The 27,454-nt window shown below is 44.1% G+C and overlaps 2 protein-coding genes across 2 annotated transcripts in view; one reads left to right on the forward strand and one right to left on the reverse strand.

The window, feature by feature from the left end:
• Positions 1-1,917: 1,917 nt before the first annotated feature.
• LOC134069725 (clarin-3) lies at positions 1,918-25,422 on the reverse strand. Its single transcript, XM_062525753.1, has 3 exons — positions 25,371-25,422; positions 2,475-2,651; positions 1,918-2,189 (listed from the first exon to the last, which is right to left on the reverse strand). Exons 1-3 carry the CDS (start codon positions 25,420-25,422, stop codon positions 1,918-1,920), a joined length of 501 nt encoding a protein of 166 aa, XP_062381737.1.
• The window catches only part of ptprea (protein tyrosine phosphatase receptor type Ea), a 61,455-nt gene continuing 38,562 nt past the window's right edge, over positions 4,562-27,454 (forward strand). Inside the window, exon 1 of the mRNA XM_062525880.1 lies at positions 4,562-4,698. The gene's annotated coding sequence lies outside the window, so the exon portion shown is untranslated. The remainder of the gene's footprint in view (positions 4,699-27,454) is intronic.

Below are 27,454 nucleotides of genomic sequence, written 5' to 3' on the forward strand. Positions count from 1 at the left end.
GGCACAGTCTGTACACATTTATGATGTTATTACATTTTGGAAATAAGTAGGACCTGTTTTTCCTCAATTTTTTTTAAGTCTTCCTCTTCCTTGGGAGTAAAACTAAAATGAACTCAACGTTTTTCAGCTGTCCCTAAACTCCAAAAAAGAAGAATAAAGCAAGACAAGTCCTGTCCCCACAGCACTTTCTTTTATGTTGGAGATCTGGATGAAAAGATCACAGCAAGAGATCTGTAACCCTCCTTTACCTTGTCTGAGGCATTTGACTCCCAGAGGAGTGGGGGGATCCTTTGATGGCAGCCATGGGACATTGCCATTGTGAAGTGTTTGAAAAGGGCATGTACAAACAGCATGAGATGTGAGACTGTGGAGCAGGATTGAAAAATAAGACACCTCTCCTACCTCCCAGCTGAGTACAGGCCCACAAACCCTTCAGGGGCTCTGGGAGTCCATAACATCAAGTCCTGGAGGGAAATACCGGTACCACTTGTCTTGTCTGGTCTTTCATATAATATTTTCAGCCATTTTCACGCAGAATTTTTTTTTTAATTGATACATTTTGTAATTAGGTTTTTGAGTCACTTATTAGATTTTACATTCATAAAATAAACAATTTTAGTAACAATAGTTTTATAACTAGCTAATAACGTGCATGCACTTTCCGAAAAACTTTCACAGAAAACACACAAACTGAAGAATGTGAATGAGTCGTTGCTAGATGGCAGCAGAGAGCTGTGACCGTGGCTGACATTGCCATTGCTACTAAACCCAAGTGACAGAAATCTGAACGCACAGAAATCTTCAGAGTCCAGGAATGCTAATTGTGAAATAGTAATTATCTTTAATTGCTTGAAAAAATGACACAGAAAAACAACATAGAGCCATCTTATTTTTGTGATCACTAAGAACACCACCACTCTCTTGATCATTAACACACCACAAGTAAACCAGTCAACCTCATCTCTTCTAAAGGAAACTGATAAAGACAATAAATAATACAGATCTGGAATCACAAAAAATAAACAGTCAAGAATATGTAGCCCAACCGGCTATTATCCTGTCAAACTGTAAAAATGCCAATGTAGTTCCAATAGTTTTAGCATAGCTTTCAATTTATAAACACAAGTATTATGTGGCGTATGCCATTTTGTTAATAGTAACATCACTGTTACAGTGTATGTGTGAAATACATTAAAGTGTATGTGGTCAAAGTGGAGCTGTGCTTGCAGTCATTCAAAATAGACACGACATCCTTTACAGTACTTACATACATTCAATTGATGTTTTGTAGGATGAGACCAGAATTCATGTACAGTATGTTACCTGATCTGGCAAAATGAGATACAGTGATCTACAATTCAAAACTGAGATTTTGGTATCCCTGGACAGAGTACACTGTAAGCTTTAAATGGTATCATATACTGAATTGTTGTCAAGATACAGCATTTTTATTTCTTATATCTTTTTCCAATTGACACACTGAGAAAATCGTATTTGAAGTTACAGGTTACACTATGTGTATGTAAGATTTGCCCACTAGAATAATGTTTGCTCTAACTACATTCTTATCTTTACTATGGGAAATAAGGAAATTAATGGTGTGCTTCTTTCATATCACACCGAAAATGAAACAAATGTATTTTGAATGCTTTTTGAAGTAATTGGCCTGTATCTCAAACTTTTTTACCAGGGTCATATTCTATAAACCAAACAACCAAGTACCAGTATCAAATTCCATACCCATGGAGAACAACGTGTTTTTTTTTTACAAGACATGTACAAAAGAGATAAGCCTGATCCAGGGCATTTGGACATAATAGGTATATGTTTAGGGTAAGGGTGGATATTAGGCAGCTGTAAAGTTCTAGAAATGTTTAAAAGAACAGGTGTGGATGATGCCTGATATTCCTGGGCATTTCAATACATCATGATCTCCTTGGGGGCATCCTCTGTGGGCTTCTGTTGCTCTCTCTTCTGAGTGTAGGCTGCATGAACATACAGGAACACCAGCAGGATAGCCTGCACGTTCAGTGCAATGTATGGGAGAATCATGTAGAAGCCCAGCTGCATGTCTGCTTTGAACTCGGACAACTCCGCACCCACAATATTGTTGTAAATAATGGTCTCACCAGAACGATCCAGGTGGATAGTTGACACATAGATGATCAAAGCCAGGAAGGACATCGTCACTGGAATAAAAATGGGCATGTGCTATCTGATTAGGAGTAATGATTGACCTTGATGATAAACCTTAACCTGAAGTCAGTACAGTAGAACAGAGCCACATATGTGCCAACTGGTGGCAGTGGTTATTCAGACATTTGAGATAATTTTCCAATTAGTTGTAATACAAATGTGACTCAATTACAGGTACCAAAGAGACCACATTTTTCACTAATCTCTGTATATGCCAGAGACAAGTGAGGATGTACAAGTGAACACTACTGTATGTGTAGATTGTTCAGGCTTCTTACCACTGAAACCAGCACATGCATACAGCCCCACAGGTCCCATGTACGTCTGATAGGGGTTGCTGGCACTGTTGTACAGGGTGATGAGTATGCTGCCAGCAGAGCCAATCAGTGAGAGAATAAGGAGGGCAATGACTATATACTGGATAATAAGTGATGCCCCTTTCAGCTCCTCCATAGCTGTTGGAACAGGAAGTTAAGTCACACATGTTCAGTGTTAGTGTTACTGGCCATATGCATCACTCTGTGATCAGTAGGCTATATACCAGTACATTTACAGTTAACACATTACTTTGGAAAGCTCTAATACCTGCTATAGGTTGTACACAATTTAAAGTTGATACAGTTGTTAAATGTGGCATCTAATATGGATATTGCCATGATATTTGGCAAGCATTTTGAGAGAATATACACACATATTCAAGAAAATGCGTCATTCTTTAGTATTAAGTAGGCTAGCAAAAACATATAGGCCTGGCATAATGCACATTAACTTAATGCAACAAAATGTTTATGATGACTGTATTAAACATACCTAAAAGGGATTGCCCCTGCCCCCTTTACACATCTGATTCAGATACAGTTTATTGGCTAGACATTGTACAGGACGACAGGAATGCTTGAAATTCTGTTGAAATGTACGTATGAATTGGAAATTACAAAGTTAAAAACTCACTGTTAGCACCTGCTTACCGTTAAAGGGGGTTGTAGTGCCAAATGATGGGCACTTATCTACAGTAATGGAACCATCAAAAAGCCCAAGGGTCACAATTCCTGAACCTATGGTGTCGTTTGTACTTGAGGTACAAATAACGGTAGTCTTAGACCAGTCTTCTGACATTCCATACCCCAGCAGAGCCACACTAGCAGCACAGCACAGTGTACTGCCGAGGAAGAGGAGAGTCTTCTTTAACGATGGCATGTTCTTAGCTTTTCTCTGGAATAATCAAATATATCCACACCGATCCTCCTGACTACACTGGCTTCTTCCCTGTTACAAACGTCTCTTCATAGACTTGGACCTTAAACTCTAATGGGCGATACCACACTGGGTATAGGAGAGTGGATTGTGGGTGATAAAACTGTCTGACCTTTGAACAGGAGGAGGTGGTGGTAACCATAGCATTTATGCTCTTTTCCAAACATCATAAACCAGGATGATATCAGGAGGAACTCTCCTTTGTCAACTGCTTATGAATTTATAGCAATATATGCAGGTACCACCAAGAAATACTGGATACCGTTCAATTTCAATATTCCATAAGTTATATTTTCAGGACCACTGATTTAATAGTCTCCACTGTCCAGTTCAGTGGACCACTAATGAGTGAATTAGCTCTAGGCCTACTGTTTCAGTAGATGAGCGTCATGATTCCAAAGTCCCACCCCTCCCAGTAGGAATGATGCCATAAACTGCCACTGAGATTAAACTTTGCATTATGTGGCATCACCCAATACTTGTTAGACGGTGTCTGTATAACAGAATCACTGACGCACCAAATGATCTCCTACAGAAAGATTTATAAACATCACCTGATGATGAGACACTTTCACATTAGGAATAGGCTCGACAGGCACACACCCATATACAAACCCTTGCACTCATTGTACGACACACCAATTCACAAATAAAATCGCATATTAAATGCGCGCGCGTGCGCACATGCAATGGCAGAGGCCTACTCACAGAAAATGATTTTAAAAAAGCATCAATAATACAATGTAGCATTGTCCGATTGCTTTTATATCACCAATTTGTCAAGAAAGACAACACGATGACAAGCCACTAGGAAACAATTTTATTATCATTTTTTACTGTTGTTTATTATTGTTATTATTATTATTATTATTATTAGATTTAAACTGTTATCGTCATCATTATTATTATTATTATTATTATACTGTTCTAGTATTTTACGTATTATTAACGGGCCTATCATGAGGGTATCATTGTGGTTTATTCTTTGGGCGATGCAGCAGTAGCCTGAAGCGCTACTGTGCACATGTCGTTTGACAGCGCAGCACCAGGCGGCTCCCTTGGCTCAAAGAGAGGAAAAGAAAGCCCCGGAGATCTCGCTCATTCGCTGACAGCGAAGCAATGCACGGAGAAATGAAATTCAGTGCTCTCCGGCAAGGAACAGATATCAGTCCTGGGAGAGCATTTTTCTTTGCCTCTGTCAGCGATAAGGCACGGCTACTGGAATAAGTAATCTTCAGACAAGTGCTGGTGAGTACAATAGTCTACTCTTTACTAATTCGGATGTTTGAAGTGTGACTGAAGAACATTATGGCAATCGGTAAATTACATCTAGCTTTCGTCGGCCTATAAGGAGCTGCCGATCGAGCTGTCAGTTCGTAGCACCTCATGCCATTGATGCTATAGCCCAACATACCTGCTCAGGTATACTATTGAAGAAATTAACATCGATAGGCTATAGTAAAGCTAGGCTATCCATTAAGAGTAAATAAGGACAACACGGTATTACGCGATAGGAGCTAATGTCCCTGTATCGTAATTACATTGTCAGTGGAAGCGCAAATACTGTAGATTCGGTTCAAGTCGTTTGTGACAGCGAAAGGAGTCCCAGCGTTACTAGGCTAAATGTGGGTTAGTAGAGCAATCCTTGCCGGCATTGTTTTTAGTATCGCTGTTTTAGTTATTTCGGCAGATGTCAAATGGTAGCATACTTTTTTGTTATCCTTCTCCTCACAGAGATAAGCTGTAAGAGCGTAAAGAATTTTCGCCAAGCTCGGTAGCGTAGGTGGGCTATGGTTCATTGCAAGGTTGAGGAGTAGGCACTAGTTCAGGCATGCTGCAGAACAACCCTAGGCACGAGCCCATTTCTACAAACGCATCGTCTTCGGAGCTTGGCTTCTATCTTCCTCATATTATTCTGGGCTAATTGTAGAGATAGGGAAAGCCTTTGCAGTCGTGTTAACGCAATGATGCTGTTGAGCCACATTCTCTTCACCAAATTCAGGCGGAATTCCACAGAACCCCCACCCATGCGCATTCAGACGTGATGGACTGTTTTGAAAATAGTCTATTCGTTGAAGTGCGTTTGCTCCATTCAGTTTAAATTACCATGGTCTTTTTCGGTTGTTTGAGGGCCCCGTCGCGTTTAGGAAGGCTACAGTAAGGCTGTATGTATGCTACAGTTAGCCTTCATCGTGCATTTTTCTCCCTTGTTTTTATGGTTGCCAGGAAACGTAAGGTGCCTCAGAGGATGCTTTTGCGCTGAGCATATCTGAACTCGAATAAAAGTAGTCTTGGAACTGGTATTGCCATTGCTCTCACCTTTCCCTATAAAGAAAATCTTGCCATCATGCACAACGTATGTTTCTTTGGATTACATTTCTGCAACCCTCTAGTCTAGAAGCAAGGTCACAGAAGCAGGAGTAGGCTACAAAAGGAAACTTTTGTAGGCCTATCCACATCAGAGTGAATATTGCACCAAGCGGTGACGTGCCCAAATACGTTGAATTGTTTAAAAGAGATAAACGCACTAATTCATTTTCTCATTGCAAAATTGCTATGTTACCTTCTTTGTGAATAGTGCATCCTCCTTCTGCTCCACGTTTGAGGGATTGAACTGGTTTTCATGTGTATAATGTTTTCCCTTCAATCCACAATCTTAATTAATGTGAGAATCCAACGGTCTTTCATTGACTGTCACCGTTTTGTGATGTGAATTTGCAATACATGTGTAACTTTTTTTGCTGTGTAGTATGAGGTTGGAGTTGTGATCTGCTAGTATGAGGTATGCGTGTGTGTGTGTGTGTGTGTGTGTGTGTGTGTGTGTGTGTGTGTGTGTGTGTGTGTGTGTGTGTGTGTGCGTGTGCGCGTGCGCGTGCGCGTGTATGTGTGTGTGTGTGTGTGTGTGTGTGTGTGTGTGTGTATTTTTACATACTGTATGTAAGTGCATGCATTTGTGCATTTGTGTGTGCTTGCATGACTCTGTACTGTGCTCTAGGTGATTCTACATTTAATATTCTATTTGAAGGCTATGTGTTTGGACAGAGAGAAGAATGATCTAATTGGCCTAACAGTTGAAGGCCCAGTGGTTTGTGAACCCAAAACATCATGTTACCAAGAATTTATTAAATTACTGTCAGAATGAAATGCACTACACCACAACATGCTTTGAGATAACATTAGGTTCTTAACATCTCGCCCACAGCTATCCTGCATAGTTTCTTACTGAGATATTACAGACTGTTACTACTGTATCTCAGCCGTTTCATTACCATGGACCCCAGCAGTCTAGGAACGATCACCTCTGCGTAGGAGAATATGAGATGTTTCCTCAAGGGTAGAAGTGCAGGTGATTGGAGAAAGGTTGATATTTATACACAGCAGCCAATCAAATTGCATATCTGCCTTAGGCTTCTAAAGGCACCACGCACTGAGTGGAACACACTGAATGGATAGAGGACTGTTTCTGTGGCAAGCAAATTCTCTGAATATTACAAAAAAAAGGATTCGGATTGGAATTGGGCACAACACTTGTAAGTGTTTTGGAAGACAAAAGTCCTGTTATATCTCAGTGAGGGAGGTAGCTTCACAGAGCTTCACCATATACTAACTCCATCAGTACACATTCTTTAAAAATGCATCTTGTCTTATGAAGCCTGCTGTTTCACTCATCGCTATGGGTGTAAACTGCATAGAGAAAGGAAGTAGGTTTCAGGGATAGCTTGTGGAGACGATGCTAAATAAATCTCAGAAAACTAGGTGAGAGGAGTCTTGGGCATTATTGAGCAAATTAATGTTCAGCTCATCTGTGTGGTTCATTGGCTTCCCAGCCATATCTGACCCAGTAGTGATGAATTTACTTACCACTGCTACATGCCTGAGATCTCCCTGAGATCCAGCAGGAAGTGAGGTCATTAATCCCTGGGAGGCAGTGTGACACTGCTGCAGCTCTTCCTGTTTCCAGGCCCATGTCAGGAAACCCCCCTCTGCTCATGCTATACCAGGTCCTCAGTGGCAAAGGGTGGACCTTTGATTGGACGAGGCCTGGGCCCTTGCACAAACACTGTTTGCCATAGGGGATAGCCAGCCCCTCAGCTGTGCAAACATAACTTGCAGCCATACCTGGTGATTTCAGCTCGGCTTGTCTGTAGGTCACCAGTCACTCTGGTTATGCCTCAGCTGTCCCACTTTCTCCCATTTGAGTACGTCTTGTTTCAACATCACTAAAAGGAAAAACTGGGAACAGTGTAAGGGAATGTGCCTGTTGAGGTTGCCGACACCTACATCTGAATGTGCCTTCAGGCTACACAAACATAGCACTTGAGAAGTGCCTCACCTTCTGGTGTGGTGAATGAAAGAATGTCAAAAATGTTTTTTTTGCTTGATGTTGTATTAATGGCTTAGTCATACAAAGGTCCAGCCTCACTTCTGCTCTTACTCAACTCAGCACAGCTGTGTCTCTCAGAGATGCCCCCCCCCCCCCCACACACACACACACACACACACACTTGCCCCACAGAGGAAGTTTGTCAACCATCTGGCAGACTTGGCAGGGCCAACTTCATATTTGTCTGTGACTTTTGTGGCACTAGTGTGGCAAGCATATGTTACATCCACATGCGCTGAGGAATGGACCAGACTTCTTTCTAAATAGTGTGTTTCATGGGAACCTTCTCGCTGGAGCTGTTAGGTTGGGTGTTGGGCATAACCCTTCCCAAATTATTCCATGTTATTCTACATGTAAAAGGCCAGGAAATCTGTGTTGAAAATGTGTTTTTGTGTGATCCATTTCAAAGTAGCCTTCTGTTAGTTCAAATACTATATACAGTATATGGTGGTGGTGGGAGGTGGGGAAAGGCCTTCTAGTTGAGGTGGGTTTAGATGGAGGGAATATGTAAGAGAGGAAAAAGGAGGGATATCTGACTGGAGTTGAGGGAGACACACAGGGAATGAAGTCATGCATTGCACAGACAGTGTGAGATGAGTTTCTCCAGGATCTGCCCAGCCCTTATAAAAAGAGACTCCTGCTTAAGCTTCTCTCCTCTTCTCTTTTGCAGACACACTCCCAGCATAATAACCCATAAACAGCCTTAATTGTCTGCTGCAGCAGCGACATTCTATTTTAAAGACTACATAAATTTGTAGAACGTCTGGTCATTTAAAATTTATTCGAGGACTTATAGGGTGTTGCTGTGTACTGTGGTGTTCTATTTAAAACTATAGCTACAGTACAGAATGGTGTGACTGGGTTTGTTTGTATCAACATTAACTTGTTGATACAATTTTTTACCAAGGTTTAACCAGGATCAAATTTGTAATGACTTTTTTTGTATAATGTATTTCCCTAATGTGTGAAGAGTGTATTTCAGACCTGCTTCCTATGTCAGCACAACCTACTAGACTCTAAGCAGTCTGGTTTCAAGAGTGGTCATTCTACTGAAACTGCTGTATTGTCTTTGACTGAAGCATTGAGAGTAGCTAAGACTCAGTCATCAGTTCCACTTGACTTATCTGCAACTTTGATACAGTGAGCGAATCATGACATTCTGTTCTCTACTTTATCTGAGCTTGTAATTTCTGGGAAAGCTCCTACGTGGTTTGCATCTTACCTCGAAGGGTGTTCCTTCGTCTTCGCTTGACCAGATATCAAAGTCTCATTACTTCAACACAAGTGTGCCGCAGGGATCAGTACTAGGGCCCCTTCTTTTCTGTATTTTTATCATCATTTGCCAATCATACGTGGATGATACTAAACTTTACCGGTCTTTCCCACTTGATGACTCTACTGTTTCTGATCAGATTGGCATGCCTTAGTGATATTTCAGTTTGGATAAAATTGACAGCTAAATCTCTAAAACCGAGCTTTTGGTTTTCTCAGCTAATACAGCTATTCCCCCAACAGATCGGCATCTAGATTTGCTCATCTTCACTGACCACAACTAAATTAGCACATAAGTCACATTTAGCCTCAGTCACAGCATCTAGAACAGAATTAAAATCCCTCACTCTCGCCTATAGGTCACTTTTGTTCTTGGACCTGCGCCTTGCTATTTTATTTCCATGACCCAGCTTTGACCATCCTTTGATGGTAAAAGGTCACAGTCAGGACTCTTTTCCTCAGTGATTACTCATTAGTAGGATGAATGACCTATGTTCCCTGTTCTGATTGTTTTGGGACTTTTATATGTTTATGGTTTTTGTTCATATGAAATTTTATTTTCCTTGTTGATATTTGGTACTGTTGCTATTATTGATACTTTTGCATGCTTAATTTAAGCTTTTCAAATTTATTTGAAAGCATTGTTAATAATGAAGTGTTTATATACTCTTAAGTCGCTTTGGACAAAATGGCACAAACATAAACATAAAATGGTGATAATGGAATCATTGTTTGAATTCATCACTCTGACTGGAGAAAGACATGGAGAACATGGCACTGGCCAAGTTGCCTCCTTTACAACATAGGGGAGACGCTGCTGTGGTGAGGTGCTGTGGTGGTGAAGGCATAGTGGTTGTGTTCAGAGGGAGAGATGATTGTTCTGATTAGCCAGCGGTGTGACCTGATTTAGGCAGACTGGAAAGTAAACACTGAAAACACCCTTTTCTGTTTGCTCTAAGCTCACTTATTCCTCTCTTTTACCTGACTCACGCTGCTTGCTACTCTGGAAGGAGGAGCCTTGAGCGAATTATCACTGAAGTCCATATTTTATATTTATCTTTTATGAAAGTAGGGCTAGTGAGTTACATTTAATGGCCTCTCCTTGGTCTGCCATGGAATGTTACCAGTGCTGAAATGTAGACTTGATTCATCCAAGTGCTAGACTGTTAGCTCTTGTTGCCTCTTCAGATCTCATAGGTCGGGCCACATTTCTATCACTCTAAAGCCAGGGAGTACAGAATACTTTCCCTTAACAGCTTTTTAGGAATTGCCGAGTGCCTGAATCGTTTGAGTAACCGTTGGATCATAGCTTGTGTTTTTGTGTGTTACCAGATTTATAGTCCCACCTTTTGATAAATATGAATATGAACTGTATATAAATGCTTGGTTTTCTTCTACAGTAGAATATGGCAAATCTGGTCTTGATGCATACAATAACCCATTTGTAAAAAAATAACCCAAGGCAACACTTTTAGTCCAAGGGATTGTTTTGGGGGAAATACAGATGCACCAGACTCACACTAAGGAGTAGCTGATGAATAATGGATTGACTTTGCTGATGCACCCAATTTCTGATGCCTTTTTTCACTAAGCTACAGTAGGCGCTGCAGTAATACAGTTGAGTCTGTCTGATGATTTTAGCATATTCTGTTCTGATTCATATGCTCTTCCTAGCCTCCATTCACATTATCCTCTGATGTTGTCATAGAGCTCTGCTCTTCATAAAGTCTCTGTGCATTTGGTGAATCCAAATATGGACTGTACGGATATTGAAACCCCCCCAGATATAGATGAACAGATATAACCAGATGCATCTCAACATAGGCCTTAATAAATAGCTTTGTGGTCTTTTTGGCCCCCACCATCAACGTTTGCCAACACATGTAGCCAGTACATTAACCCTTTCTTAAACCTAACCCTAGCCATAACCCTTGCCTAACCCTAGCACCTTCCAGGCAGTGCTGCCTTCAAGTCAACAGTGGGGTACAAAAATACCTTATATCCAATAAATGTGTGTCTGATGCTGTGCACAAATCTTATCATTGAATATTTTTGCAATTTTGGTATTGTTTCTCTGTTTAACGAAAGTGAAAATTTGTATGTAATAGACGGCAGATGACCTTCAATGAAAGTTAATACCACATTAGTGACAGTGATGGCAGAGGAATCAATTGCCTTGTCTTTCAAATCTGACTTCAGTGGTTCACTGGGTTTTGATCTCTGTCATTTGGTTCACAAAAAGAGATCCAATGGAGGAGAAACTCTCATTCAGTCATCAAAGTAATTTTTGGGATGAGTACTTGGAGATAAGAGGTGACAGGAAACATCATTTTACTCTATTATTCATTCCCTGCCCCATGAATCTGAGGGGATGGAACAGTCAGTCCACAGCTTACAGCTCCATTTCCAAATCAGTGCTGAAGCGCCATTCATTTGAAGTGCAGATGGATCAAAGGCCCATTATCCCTGTCAAGGCCTGACTGATTGGACATGCTGTAGTCCTGGAGCAGTCCGCAGGACCTCACAGGGGCAGGGCTGGCTGGCATGCAGATCTTTTCTGGGGCCCAGTCGCGCTCAGGCCCACAGTCGTGGTGCTGGCGTTCCCAGTCAAGATTGATGCTGCCGCAGAGAAGAGAGATGGAGGATGAAAAATAGAGGGAAGAGAGAGACGACAAGGGGGAGGATGGGAGAGGGAGGACGAGACGGAGAGAGGAGGGGGGAGGGAGGAGAGTCTATCCTGAATCTTGATCATGCTGCTCAGAATTGCTCAATCTGTAGACACTCAGATGGAACGGTGGCCTTCTAGCAGTCATCTAGTCAAGCCCTTGTACAAGAAGCCAGTACACGAGGAAACACAGGGCTGCATCAATTTTGGTCATTAATTGTGCAGTACACATTTGCTGATGATCATTTTTAGGATTTTCAGTTATTCTTACACGTTTTATGAAAACTAGCGCAAAAATAGGCTTTACAGTTAAGGTGTCATTAGTCCTGAGACCCTGCGTCCTCATATGAGGACATTACATTTAGGCTCTGCTTTACCTTGTGCTTACTTTTTCTGAATAAAAACCTGTTGTCCTTATATGTGGACACTTCATTTTACCCTCTAGTGTTATCAGACACACAATACAATGTTTTGGGAAAAAGCAATATGGCGTCGAAATCCACCTCCACGCTTTACCGGCATACGCGTGAGAACTATCGTCATGGTAACGTGCCAGTGAACGTTATGACATTTTTTTTTTTTGTATATGTTTGTGAACAGTTGTAGTATGATATGGCATCAAGTTTCCCCCATTTCGATCATTGCAAACAGACCAGGACGTGTTTAACTTTCATGTCCTCATACGAGGACATCGGGACTGAAATGTACGCATAATTTCATTTTTAGGCTACATATTACATTGAAAATTGTCGTTCATTGGCCATATCAAACTACTGTAAAGCAATAATGGAAGTCAAAGTGTGGACATAGACATAATAGAGTAGCCTGAATAAATAAATCCATTGAAGGAATTCAAAAAATAAAATAAATAAACAAATAAGAAACAAATAGAGCTGTTTCGCTTCAATTGATTGTGGATAGACTTCTCTCCACATGGGTGTGACCCATACGTACAACTAACATTTACAAATAAACACTAAACTTAACCAAATTAATAACAGGACATTTCTGTTCAATAAAAACAAACTGTTTTCTTAATAGTTGAATCTTAGGCACTTGGAGTACACACATGAATATTCACATTCTTTCTGGATTGGCAATCTCATTGTATTTTATGGTAATAGAGACCCAATGTCCTCATACGAGGACATCGTTTTTCTCAAAAACTACTTGATGTACAGAGGTGAATTTTTTTTTGTATGTTTATGAAGCCCTACTGAGCCAAAATAATTGAGTGAAATGAAAAATGCATTCAAATTTACATCCAGGGTCTCAGGAGGATAAACAACTGTGGTTCTCTTATGCTGGTGGTCCACTGTGGTTATCAGATGAGCCATGTTGTGGGCTCACTTTGTTTTTCTCTATAGTCTAATATGTATAGTCTGTAGTCTATGTATAGCTATTTACACTCAGTACCCTCACTGGCTTAGCTATTGAGCCCAGCCGTATTTCCTTCAAAAGGAAGTTGTGTTTTGGTTTAAAAATATGGAATCTAGGAATAGCAGGTCTGAGGGCGTAATAGTAGTTACAATTGGCTCTTTAGAGCCAGGGGTGTATTCCTGCTATGATCTCATGCTTCCTGTTAGTGCAGCCGCTTTTCAGCTGGACATTCAAAGAAAGAGCAAATGTAAGCGTTCAGTGCATCTGTGTGGGTATGTGTACAGAGTGGGTGGGTTCAAGCATGGGTATTTCCTCCATGAACGCACCCAAGTGGCTCGTGTGTAAACATACTGTAAACCTGCATGCGTCCACAGACGATGCCTTCTAGAGATGTGATGTAGGTAGGGCTGCCTGACTGTTTGTCACTGACTGTCTCTTCTGCTCTGGCATATCGACTGATCTCCTATCTTGCTCCGAACATGTTCTGTCACTTTACACTGGCTTATCGGTGTTCATTAAAAGTGGCTTAAAGGAAAAGATCACTCCTTATCAGCTGAATCATTCTTTGTAAAGTTCACATTGCCTTCAGGTTGTCATGATTATAGACACAGAAGATGAATGAGGCTGCAGGCCACTGTGTTAGGCTGACATTAATAAAATGTCCACAAGACCTTTAGTTTGAAAGCTTTGCTAGACGGTACTAACACTCAAGTGATATTTCAGAAATGACCAGTAATATTTGCTTTGGCAGCGATTATAACACACCCTGTGTGACTAGCTTCCCTCCTCTCATTACCTTTAAATACACCAAATTGTAAGTAAGCGTTTGTCCTAGATATGACCCATAATTCCTGCTTGGTGCTTGGTGTGTGCCAATGTGGGTACGGTTAAGTGTGTGAATATGCATGCAAGCGTATGCAAGGGGGGATAGGCGTGTGTGTGTGTGTGTGTGTGTGTGTGTGTGTGTGTGTGTGTGAATCTGTGCCCATGCTGGGCTGGTGCACTGCCTGAGGGCATTCTTCAGCTTCCTTGCCCACCCCCTACCCCTAAGGCTTGGTCTCCCCACCCCACGCTCCAATTTTCTGTGTGTGCTCGTTTGGTTTGTGTGTGTGTGTGAGAGAGAGAGTGTGTGCGTTTGGGGGGCAGAGGGGAGGGGGTGGGTGTGTTGGGGTCTTTTGGGCACAAATAGTACTGGGCTCACAGCCCCCCTTGTAGCGCTGTCCCCTCTTTCTCTGTCCTCCTTGGGGTGCAGAAGTAGTAGCATGCCAAAGGAATATCAGAATCAGAATAATGAACTGTTCATGGAATGAATCCCACAGTGTATTAACGTGTGTGTGTGTGTGCGTGTGTGTGTGTGTGTGTGTGTGTGTGTGTGTGTGTGTGTGTGTGTGTGTGAGAAAGAGAGAGAGAGTGCGTGTCTGTAACTGTGGGCATACAGGCTGAGTGGGTTCAGCGTGTCCCAGCAATAGAGAGGCTTGTATTGGTTCGTCCGTGTGAACTGCCCATTCTTCAGTCCGTCTTCACCCCTTCAGTCTCTCCCAACATCTGGCTCGCCATAAGAGCGCTAGCATGCACTGGAGGGATATTTTTACCAGTGGGAACAAACGTCTTCGGCCTATTCCACTGCTTGCTGGATTACAATAGCCAATTTGTTATCCCGCTACACGGATTAGCATCCAGGGCTGTGGAGTCCAGCAGAAAGGGGCCAGTTGTGCGTCCCCTCCTCTCTTTCTCTTTTGTTGCGCTGATAACAGAGGCGCTCTGTGCGGGACCAGCACTACAATCTCCACATCTGAAACCAAACATTTGTAAACATACTCCGCGTCCAGCCCAGGAATGATAATTACATGTAATGTACATGTCGGAGTGAGTTAGTGTGTATGTACAGCGTGCACAGTTTGTGTGTGTGTGTGTGTGTTTGTGTTTGTGCGTCTGTGTGTCTGTAAGTTCCTTTTAGCCTTTGTGGATATGCTGTATGGATTCCTCGCCTACAGTGGTGTTTGATCTGCAGTGTTCCGTTTGTGTGTGAAGTCAGTATGTCAGTGCAGAGAGAAAGTCGGGGCACTCTTTAAACATCTTACAAGTGTGTGTGTGTGTTTGTGTTTGTATGTGACAAAAAGAAAGAAAGAGAGCGAGAGCATGAGAGAGAGAGAGAGAGAGAGAGAGAGAGAGAGAGAATGTGTTTGCATCGGAGTATGATTTAAGTGCGTAGCTTGGGGCAAAGTCAACAATAAAACAGATCACTGATTTCTGTGCATGGTTAATCAACACTATCATGGCAGACACCACGTTAATGGTGAATGGTATGTTAGTCCATGCCAGCTCTTCTGAAGTTCTACTGAGAGTGAATGTCAGTGCAGCATTCTGCCTGGATGACATAGGACAGACAGGAAGTGAGCTGGAATCATAAAATCTGACTTCCTGTGGTTTGCCACATCCCTCTTACAGCCATCCTGTCTCAATGCACAGAAGCATTATCTGCACCTTATCACATTGTTCATATATTCTCATCTACTAAGGATGGGCAAAGAGGAAGAGGTCTGAATAATGAGGAGGGACATGTCAGATGGACCAGATACTGAACTGGAGTGAGTCTTACTATTCTGGACACTTAAGCACTCAAGCTTACACACACACACACACACACACACACACACACGCACGCACACACACACACACACACACACACACACACACAATAAAAGCAATGACCCGACAATCAGGATGCCCAGCCAAACACTCATCCCCCAGTCAGCCTCTGTGTCACTGGCGGCGAGAAGAGGGCCGTGCTGCCATGTCAGCCACAGCTCCATTCCTGGGCCATTACATTCAACAGCTGGGCCACAGCGGGGGGTTAGTTAGCAGCTTAGTTAGCCAGTGGACGCCTCCAGCCTGACGGAAGAAAACACTCATTAGAGGCGACTAGCGGGCGAGCCTCTCTGTCCTGCCCCGTTGTTTGCGGGGTTAAGCGCGGCGCTCCGGCCCCCGTGTCCTGGACGCGCTGGAAGAGAGGAACATGCAGAAGCAGCGCTCCCCCACTGGCGCTCACAGCTGCCATTTGTGAAAATGTGGCAAAAGTTAGCCTGGCATTTCCCCTCCTGTTGTTCCTCGTGATCCTCAAAAGCGCGGGGCGGGATGAGGATTGGAGCGGAGTTGCTCCTCTGTATCGCTCCCCCCCACCCCCCACGCCTGAAGCACTCGTCGATTCGTTTGAGACTCCAGGGCGGGGGAGTGGATGCCGGCCACACGGAAAGCTTGCTTAGACACGCAAGTGCTCGATTGAGCACAACAGGGGTGTGGGAGGAGGTGAGGAAGAGGGGGAGGAGGAGGAGGAGGAGGAGGGTGTTCTTCATTTCCATAGACGACTGTTTTCCCTTTCGCTCTCTCTTTTTTTGTCTGGGCGCAGCACCCCCAGTAGAGATGAAATGTGGGGAGCCACGGGACTCCCTGCCAAAACACATTCCCACATGAGGAAGAGGAATTTTTAAGATGACTTTCATTTCTACAAGGCTCAATTAGCCCATGGAACCCTTTGACTTTGTGAATGTGCAGCATGTTTGTTTGAGTGTGAGAGAGAGAGAGAGAGAGAGAGAGAGAGAGAGAGAGTGTGTGTATGTATGTGTGTGTGTGTGTGTGTGTGTGTGTGTGTGTGTGTGTGTGTGTGTGTGTGTGTGTGTGTGTGTTTGTGTGTGGCATTCCAGGGCAGAAACTGGAACTGGTACTGGTGTTTCGGTTCAAGCATGTGTTTGATGCTGAAATGAAACTTGTCTCCCATACACCACCAATCACTGCACAATCGTTAGAAACCTTTGTCTTGGAAATTGTTGGACTACCTTTTGTTCCACTCCGATCCGGAATCGACTTGATGAGTTAATGGCTTTGGTCTAAGCCAGGTTTCCACCAGCCAGGAAGAGCCTATTCCAGCCTGGATCAGACAAGGCTGACGTCTAGCCATTTTCCCCTGCAGACTTAAAAGTTATGTCTGTTTAGTCTTCCTCTGAATCTTGGTCTGAGAGCACCACAGAAAGAAGTGCGAGCCATAAGTCAACCCTGAGATAGAGGAGAACCAGCCAAGCTCTGCTGTCTCGGCCAAATTAAATGAGTCAAATGAAGGAATCAGTGTTCCAGGAGCCACCATTTGTATTGTCTTATGTGCAGGCGATTCATCCAGATCTCTTTTCTTGGTGCTGTTGTCAATACAAGGGCTTGGAAAACACACTACAAGCATCTCAGCACTTGACAAATTGCTGTTGGGATGTGATCTCTCATCCTCTTAACGTAAGGAGATTGATCCATTGTTGGTGCAAAGCTAAAGAGATTGCAGAGATTTCCCTTAGCCAACTTGCCTGTGTGCTGCGTTGGTGCACACAGTGTCCCTTCCATGATCCGTTGAAGCCTCAAGCAATGTACAGTCCTGTGACTCAGAGATCTCCATGTTAGGAGGAGCAAGCCAAGGCCTTCATGCTGAGGCATTCATGCAGAAGGATTCATGCTCAGGGATTTGTTTGAGTGGAATTGGATCAGCTCACTTTAACCACGAGCCTGTTTTCGGATAATAAAAACAACCTGTAGTCGAACATAAATTATGCCTTTAGTTGATTTCTAGTCAGAGTCGTGCAGTAGAAAGCTTTAAGTACTGTAATTTGTAATGCATTTACGTAGTCTGCACATTAATCATATGCTGTAAATTATAGCAGTCTAACAGTCCATCTCTTTAGATAGCAAATATGTGTGTGTGCGTGTGGGAAGGGAGGGGCCATTGCAAGTCATTAGGGAGGCATCCATTTCATGTCTGCATGCACAGCCATGTGCTGTCCCAATTGATCTGTCATGAAATAGTGCTGAATTGTGCCTTGCTTGGTTTTTTAGCCTATCAGCAAACATGGGCGTAAAGTGGATTTTTTTCAGCCACTGCTGGTGTCGCATGCAGGGGCATGTGTACCTCCAAGCACAATGACCTTGATGGGAATTAGATCATTCACAGCCAACTCCTGCTCCTATTTAGCATGATTTTCCATTAGCTCCCTGATGACCTCCTGTAGGCTAGATCATGTGTTTCTCACATTGGGCTCTGCGTGAGGTCATGCTACCTTTTAAAGGAGTGGCTCTTTGTTTTTTTTTTAGATTCAAAGCACTAAGCACGATTTGAAGGGTCGATACTAGTGTCCGATCAATACGCTACACTGGGCACATTTGCAATGTTAGAGTATCTTTTTCTCTGTCAATAGCACGAGAGAGAGAGAGCGGATGTAGATCATATTATCCATGGATTTAAGACTAAACTTAGTCCTTTGGGTCAGAGATGAAGAAGATGTCGATGGCTGTTTATTTTGCCTTGTATACTGCGTTGTTTATTGTGTACAGCCTCAGTCCACGGATATCTCTTTCCTGCACACAAGTAGATGTAGCACAGAGAAACCCAATAGGATTTATTTTCTGACCCAAGCGGGCAGATCGGGCAGCAGGACGCTATCTCAGTAGATCAGCGCGAGCGACACAACTTCTGACCTTTTGAAGCTCGCTGGATCCGGAATGATTTTCTGTCATCTCGCCGCGCTTCTCCAGATCGAGATGCCCCGGGGAAAAGATGCCCCTCTCATCCCGCCGCCACTCCCCCCCCCCCCCTTCGCCCCCCCTCCCCTCCGCCCCTCCTCTGATTGCCCACCCCCTCTCCATTCCTCACCGTGTCTGTTTACGTCCACCATCCATTCTGGGCCAAACTGAAAAATGAGGCCGTGCCTTATATATTTAAAAAATGCCTCTGCTGGTTGGCTCCTTGCTATCAGTCAGCCCAGGCAAATAAAAAGGACAAAGTAGAGGTCAGTTGATAACACCAGTGGCCACCCAAAGGGCACTCTGCACTCGATAAGGCGCTGAACTGCACATTGGCTTTGCTATCAGCTCAGAATGGTTTTCGATGGAAGTTGCCGGTGGGCCTGGTTTGCGCATGGTAAGGGCTTCTGCTGGCTCTGTTTCTCAGGCTTGGGGGCTAATTGTGTTTAAGGAGCCCGGCCCTTGCACTGGCAACCAGATTAATTACATCTAAGTTTAATTTGGCATCAAATGGATTTGCCCTTAATCGGGCCTAAATTAAATTAGGTGTCAAAGCATGAAAAGCACTGATGTTTGTTTTGGTTTGTTTGAACTTGCTTTCCGAGGTCGCAGGGGTGAAGAGATCCCGTCTTGAGCAGACAGTGGGTGGTATCATGAAACAGCCTCATTACGACACAGAGATCCACATCTTCATTTTGATGTGCTTTATTATTATTCCCTCGCTCTCATGTGGGTGGAAAATAAATAAATAAGGGCAGTGTATCCAGCTGGAAGGGAGGGAGGGAGGGAGGGAGGGAGGGAGAGAGAGAGACACCCCTCTTGCTCATGGTTTGAGTCATTAAAAATGAATGGACTATGTTATTATCCATAAAGATTTCTGGCCTATCTAGACACCACAGTCATGGTGCCCTACTTCATCTGTCTCCTCCTTGGTCATAGCAACTGAATAGCTGATATATCTGGACAAAATGTGTCTATGTGTATCTGCATGTGGGTGTGTGTGTGTATTTGTGTGTGTGTGTGTGTGTGTGTGTGTGTGAGAGAGAGAGAGAGAGGGAAAGAGAAAGACAGACAGACAAACAGAGAGAGAGAGAGAACGTCCATCTTAGTCATCTTGCTTGATTGACACATTTCCTGATGTCATTTGTTTTTGCTTGGTGAATACAGGTCATGTGGACACTGGGCAGCACTCTCCTCTCTGCCCCTCACTCCGTCTCCTCCTCTCCTCCTCTCCTCCTCTCCTCCTCCTCTCCTCCTCCTCTCCTCATGCTGTCTCTGTTTCACTCGCTTTTAATTTACATCCTTTGATTTATGGAAAAAACGCAACCCATAAAACATAGCTGGAAGTTTAAACGAGTTTATTCACAGATATTGCTGAAACTAGAATTCTTATCCTGTAGATTTAGGCAGCGTTCTAAAACATGCTTTGCCTTTTTTTGCTGAGAAGGTAATTATGAAAATTAATGGAGAATTAATTGCATGTCCTGCTTCTGAACATGAAACAAAAAAAATGATAATGGCATGTTCCATGTAATGAGCTGTTTACTTCCCCGATAGCAGCTGCTGGTGGCCCAGTGCCGGCCCTGCGGTGGTCCAGACTCAGCCCTGTGCTCTCCTCCCTCTCTGAAATGGTAGCTCGGAGGGAGACTGGATAGAAGAGAGAGAGAGAAAAAAAGGTGCTGCGTTTGAAAGATGACAGTCCTCTGAACAATGAATAATAATAATGCAATTATGCAGTGTCAATTTTAAGCTGCGTTCACGGCATTTTAATGAGGCGTCTTATACGGAGCCGGCAAAACTCTGTGTTTGGTCACGGGAAAAGGGCTGTCTCTTGATGCAGTTCATGACCACGTTGTCTAAACCCTATTACACAATGAAGCACAATGAAGCTGGGCCTTTCATAATGTTCAGGTTGGAGTCCTTTTCAGGGACTGTGATTACAAGTCAGGGGACTGTGGCTGCCAATGAGATTACAGGCCTTGACTGAATGGTGCCTGAACAGGCTGTGTGCGGGTGTGAGATCAGATGTGTGCTATGCAAGCCCATTATCTGCCAGATCTATTGTGGTTACATAATGACCTACCTGCATATTTACACTGCCCATTTCAGCAGAGAAATTCTTTGGTTGGCTCCGTCCCGTACTGCACATAATAGAGAAGCGTTTATATTTCCAGGCTTCCCTTCAGCACAAAGAGAAGGACTTCGCCGCTCTCATGCTGTATGCTTAACATTTCGTTAAATCTGTATAAATCTAATTAACCCGCCCCTCTATCCATGTCCTCCTTTTATGAGGAACCTAGTAGCGCTAATAGGCTAATTGGTGTTGGTGATGTCGTAATCTTCCAAATCCTGTCTGATTCCGTGGGATTGGGTGGGATCTGTGGCCTCTCAAAGGCCTGACAGTCTCTTACCAAATCAGGCCTGACCCTATTAGAACTGAGGGCTCCATTGTTAGCACTGGCGCTGTCAGTTTCCAGAAACAAAAATCGTCATTGTTCCCGTGCCTTCCTGTGGCTGCAGCGGCAGTAATCCACGGCCATGGAGCCGCTTCAGGATTTCCATAATCCAGATTCTGAATTAGTGACAGACTAATCCCGGCATTTCTGACCCGCCCGAGGGGAAACAGGGCGCACTTGGTCTTTCTTCGGCCCCCTGCTTCTCTGTTTACAAGAGTGGGCCCACTGACTTAAGGAATATGTTTGTGCCACATCTGTGGCAGATGCATTAGTCTGCTGTGGCGCAGACCATGTTTGTAAGCACCAGCTGTCTGTGGGAGTGTATTTGTGTGTGTGTGTGTGTGTGTGTGTGTGTGTGTGTGTGTGTGTGTGTGTGTGTGTGTGTGTGTCACTGTATGCAATTTTCACCGTCACTGCCTGAGTCATCACGTCTCAGGAATTAGGCAGAGCCTAAACACAATGCACATGCTTGCAAAACTGATTTGTTCCTTAACAACATGATGTCTCCAGCGCTTGTCACTGCCAATTCCCTGCTTTGCGTGGGGACAGAGTCGGACTCGGCCACGCTCTGAGATGCTGACCGCGATCATCACGCCGCGCCTGTGGCCCCATCTGACAGCCGGAGTGGGCGCGGCGTTGTGTTTGTGCGTCAGAGCGGACGCTGTGTGTGAATGTTCAATGTGTCTCCTCCGCGTGGAGCTTTGTTCAAGACATGAGTGTGCGTGAGCTCCGTTGCACAGCCCCTGCGCCTGGCTAAGTGATCCCCCCCCCCCCTCGCTCTCCTTATCTCCACCTCCCAGCGCACAGGAACACGTGCCATCTTGTTTACGCCTCGTCCCCACGAGCCGCCAAGCATCGCTTTCCATGACACATTCTGAGAAGCGGGGACCTGGGAATCGCGTATGGAAATTGCTTTCCATTGATAATCCTCTGGAACAGATGAGCCATCAGGCTTGGAAAACCGGGACTGGAGTAATATCCTCACCAGGCGAGGAAAAGAGGCGGAAAAGATAGGCACCCGTGCCGCTATGCTTCATCCCTAATGAAAATGTGCAATGCAATCAAATCAAGCGAGCTAGTCAAGCACATAATAAACTACGGCAACAACAAATACCCTCCAGATGTAATTATTGCAGATGTCTCATCAGAGAGTCTGGATGTGGTGGCAGCACCAATATGGACTGCCATAATGAGCGTGTTCATTGTATGTTCAGTAATCCATTTTTTAACACTGGTGACATAAATGGTGTTTTTACAATATGGCTCCAACGATGCGTCTTGAATCAGCCATTCACCTTCATGTGCAGTCTTCTAAACAAGGATGAAAGAAAGACATCTTGGAGGAGATATGGAGATTAATTACATTAGAAATGGGGGCCGAAGAGGGAAATTAGGCGAATCCGCACTCTACACTGTGCTGATGAGGAAATGTGTTTGTTGCCGTCACATTTATTCGCTGAGTTAGTGCTATCCATCACTTTTACAGATGCCAGCGCGGCTCACAGCAGATTGATTCACAGTGCTATTTATTCCAATTTACTCAATTTATAAATGACTGGATGGAAGAAAACGTCCCGATTCCAGACCCAATCATTTCTCTTTCGACTTCTCTTCTTCCAGACAGAGGACACCACATCAAGGAAGAGGGATTTGTAGCAAGTGTATCTGCTATTGTCAAATTATTCAATCCACGTCTCATAATCCAAAGATGCCATTGTCTGTTACAGTTTTTCTCCATTGCTTTGCTGCTTGTGTCAACTCTGACATCACATTTTCTAAACCGTTAACAACACCCATGTCTGAACAAAGGCATCAAAAAGGCTCAAAACACTTAAAACATGCAGCAAAAGCACATTTCACTGTGTGATTTCAATCAATCATTGCACACTGAACAACAAAATACAAAATATAGTTCTCAAAATTAGTATTTTTGCTGTCTATAGCCTATTGCTTTTTTTTGGTATCAGAAAAAAACTGCAAGAAAAATGTGCTGATAAAAAATAGTTGTATTCATTCCTCCCAAGATGTAGCTGTCATTGAAATGTAAGACCTACAGTAAGCACTCAGACAAGACACATTTCATTGAACTACAACTTCTCATCGAAATAGACCTACAGTAAACGTTTTATACTGTTTTCTTCACCAAGTAGGCAATACACTTTCCCTAAATGTGCCTTAGATCCATACTTGTAAATAGCAAGACAGAACAGACTTGTCATTTCTTATAATGAATGACTGCTGAGGAGTTTCACAAAGGTGTATCGCAGATAACCTGTGAAAAGAGGTTTTCCTTTGCTTAGCATGTGGAAACCAATAGTTTCAGGTCTATCTTGCAAAAAGGTGAGAAATGTGTGAACCCAATGAAAACGTGTGAGCACATGTGCAAGAGATGACTGCTGTGTAGAGAAGGTGTTCATGAAGACCAAGTGGATCCCAGTGTCTCTGAGCAGGTCAAAGCAATAGAGAATAGCGGTAAAGGATGTTGGAAGGTTGGTGGAAGCCTGCTTTTATTAATAGACCATGATTGCACATACATGTACATGTATATTTGCGGCACATTTGCATTCTATATGTACATGTACAGCACATTGCAAATACATGCTGCATTTCCTGTAGGTGTTTGAAATTTGATGTAAACCACAATAAGAAGTGAAAGTAAGAGTGAAAATGGAGCATCCAAGAGCATTTTGGAACCCAGTGGCAAAATCACCAGTGTTGTGTTAGCGAAAGCTAAATTGAGGATGTATTTTTATGTGAAGTGAAAGCGATGTGTAGTGATGTGCTACTCTCATCAACTACCGTCGGCCCTGTGCTGCTGATGTTTCTATTTTGTATTTATGTTTTGTCGTAAACACCAGCGCCAGGCCTGCTTCCTCCTCGCTCTTCCTCTTTTCAGAGCTGCTGGGTTCGCACGGCTGCCGTGTGTGGTCGCTAGTGAGATGGACGCAGCGCTCTCAAAGTGTTGTCATGACTCCTGCAGTTGCTAGGATGGAAGTGAGCTCGCAGTCATTTGGATTCATACTGCTACGCAACTGTGTACTCTATGTACTCTCTATGTACTCTGTGTGTGTGTGTGTGTGTGTGCGTGTACACGTGCACATGCATTTGTGTGTGCGTGCGTGCGTGTATGTGTGCGTCTGTATGCGTGTTTGTGTGTGCACGTACGCGTGTGTGTGTGTGTGCGTGCGTCTCTGTGTGTGTGTGTGTGCGTGTGTGTGTGTTTGTGACTGATTATGTATGCCTGTGTGTGTGCAAGTTTGATCCCCGTGCCAGCTCTCTGATCTAGAGATTATATCCACGCATTCACTGTCCTCAGATCAGCAGACATGATACGTTTGAAATAGGAAACCTCCAGACCAGACAAAGTTCATAGGCATCAGGCTTTTCAATCCAGGCCAGAATTCGCTGGAGTTTGTGTGATGATCCGAGAAGCCAAGTGACTCACCCTGTCTCCATTGTTCCAGCATGGCCAAGGTCTCCTGCTCCACTGAGCTCTTCCTCCCACCTCCACTTACTGTCCCCCAACTAGAGGAAAACAACCCACTTCACCATTGTGAACCCTGTCTCAAGTCCCACAGCTGTCTTCTACAATTGTTTGCATCTGTGTGTGTGTGAGTGTGTGTGTGTGTGTGTGTGTGTGTGTGTGTGTGTGTGTGTGTGTGTGTGTGTGTGTGTGTGTGTGTGTGTGTGTGTGTGTGTGTGTGTGTGTGTATGATTGTCATGTGTTTGTCGTTTTGCGTCTGTGTGTGTGTGTGTGTGTGTGTGTGTATGATTGTCATGTGTTTGTCGTTTTGTGTCTGTGTGTGTGTGTGTGTGTGTGTGTGTGTGTGTGTGTGCGCGCGGCGCGCGCATATTGTTTCTGTGTGTTTGTTTGTTTTTGAAGTCTGCGGACAAGTGAGACACTGATGAGTGTATGCGGGATTAGGCTGTGGGCAGATGGGTGAGCAACACGCCCCACTGTAAATCTGCACAGCCTTGTAGCAGCGCTCCAGCCAAGACGGCCCATCTGCCTCGTGTTTATGGACCTCCTCCACATGTTGGCGTTCTCATGGTAGCGCCGGTGTTAGTTACAGCAGCCTGTCCGTCTCTGGGAAACACTGCACGCATGGCGCTAGCTTCAGCACTGGGCCTGGGCGCTGGCTGGTGTGTTACTATACGGGCTGGGATGTGGGGGGGAGACGGGTTATTAATGACTAAGCTCTGGGCTCACCACTTCTTTTTTTCTTCTTCTTCTTCTTCTTCTTCTTCCCTGCTGCTCTCATACCTCTTTCTCACAGTCCAGCTAATTTTGTAACCCCACTGCCGGCTCTCTCTCTCTCTCTCTCTCTCTCTCTCTCTCTCACACACACACACACATACTGTATGCGCAAACACACACACAGGATGTGATCTCACTTGTTTCTTTTCCTGCCTGTGGACACAGTGTCTTCTGACTCAGCTAGAAAGTCTGACTCAAACAAAAGAGTGAGCTCTTGAGCAGCCTCCAGCTGATTGGCTGCCCTCTGTACTGTACTGTACCTGCCACTGATCCTGACAGAGAGGTGAGCTCAGAGAAACCCCCTGTCACAGGGAGAGCACACATGTGTCCTGATAGACCTTTCACGGGTCACTGATGACTGTCCTGCTCCTCTGATGTCTGGTGGTAGCAGTGGTAGAGGTACTGAGTTGGTTTAGATCTAATGGCAGACCTAGTGTGTCTTGTTCTTACGTGGTTGTATTGTGTGATGCTGTAATGAAAGCATGTTTATGACTAGAGGGGCCACCCTGTGCTTTTTCCATTCACTTGTTATCAGTGTTGACTGTATGGAGCACATTAGATTGAAGGGACACTGGGGGAGATCACTACCGATAAGCACACAATAAGTGATGCACCTTTGTGCTGTGGAAACTACTTACAGCTTTTAAAGAGAGCAATTATCCTAATAGCATATTGTACAACATAAAAAGACTGAATGATGAGCTAATAGAAAATAATCTATTCATTTTAACACTGTCTGTAGTTATCTAGACGATTAATGATTATATTTGTTTTAAATGTTTCAATTGTAGCATAAGTTAAGCACCTGGATTGAACTGCTGAATGTAGATGTCTAAATGACGTGGTAGTTTAGATATTTCAGCAGTGCAGCGGTCCTGTTCTAAAGGCAGGACAAAACAAGCTGTCTATTAGTAATAAAGAGAGGAATCCCACACCATGTGTTTTTCTCTACGCCGTCTTATTTTGAACACCACATCTGCTGTAGCTTACAGTGACTACTCGGCCAACACGCTCAGATGCAAGTCCAATGCAATTGTAGTCTGTTTCTCATCTGTTGTGCTGTTTCTGGATGCCTGGCTGAGGAGTGTGTGTGAGAATAGCCTGGCTGGGAGAGGAGAGGAGAGGAGAGGAGAGTCTGTCTCCCACGCAGATCCGCTCTCATCTGTCTGCTCACAGCGCTCAGATGCACAGAGAGGGAGAGGGGATGTTCTGGACAGACAAGACATCTCGCCCGGGGCTCCAGTCAAACACACCAACATAACAAAGACAGCTCAGCTACCTCTCTCTCAGACGCACACACACACGCACACACATGCACACTCTCTCTCAGACTCACACACACGCACACATGCACAAACACACACACACACGCTCACTCTCTCTCAGACTCACACACACGCACACACGCACAAAGACACACATGTAGGCTACACACACACACACACTCTCTCTCTCTCCCTCTCTCAGTCTCTTTCTCCCTCTCTTTCTTTCTCAGTTTTTTTTCCCTTTCAGCCTTCTCTCCCCCATTCCATTTCTTCCTCTCAATCTTTTACTCCCACTCGGCGTATTATGGCTTTCTGTGTTTGGGGCCGTGTTAGTGTGTAAACAACAGCAGGTCTCTCCGCACAGGCTCTCATGAATATTTACGAAGGGGTTCGCGGGGTTTAAGCGTTTGCTAGTATTCTCGGCAGAGATGATAATACCTAACCCCCCCACCACCCCACCCCACCCTGCCCGACGGCCCCACCCCCACCCGTCTGCGGGCGCGGCATGGTGCTGAGGCGAGGAAGGAGGGATGGAGAAATCCAGCATGCCCCAGGGAGGAGAGGAGAGAGGGAGAGAGAGGGAGGGAGGGAGAGGAGTGGTTAACGGAGAGACGCTGCGTTGCCTGGGGAGGCCTTCACTCGGCTAATAGAGGCCGGCCTGCTGTGTTGATGAAACCTCGGATCTTACAGCTGCGCTGTAATTTCTTTCGACTTGTTATTTCATCATCTCTTCTTTCTCTCTCTCCCTCCCTTTCTTTCTCTCTTTCACTC

This window comes from Sardina pilchardus, chromosome 22 (assembly GCF_963854185.1).
Source record: "Sardina pilchardus chromosome 22, fSarPil1.1, whole genome shotgun sequence".
In the NCBI taxonomy this organism is placed as follows: domain Eukaryota; kingdom Metazoa; phylum Chordata; class Actinopteri; order Clupeiformes; family Clupeidae; genus Sardina; species Sardina pilchardus.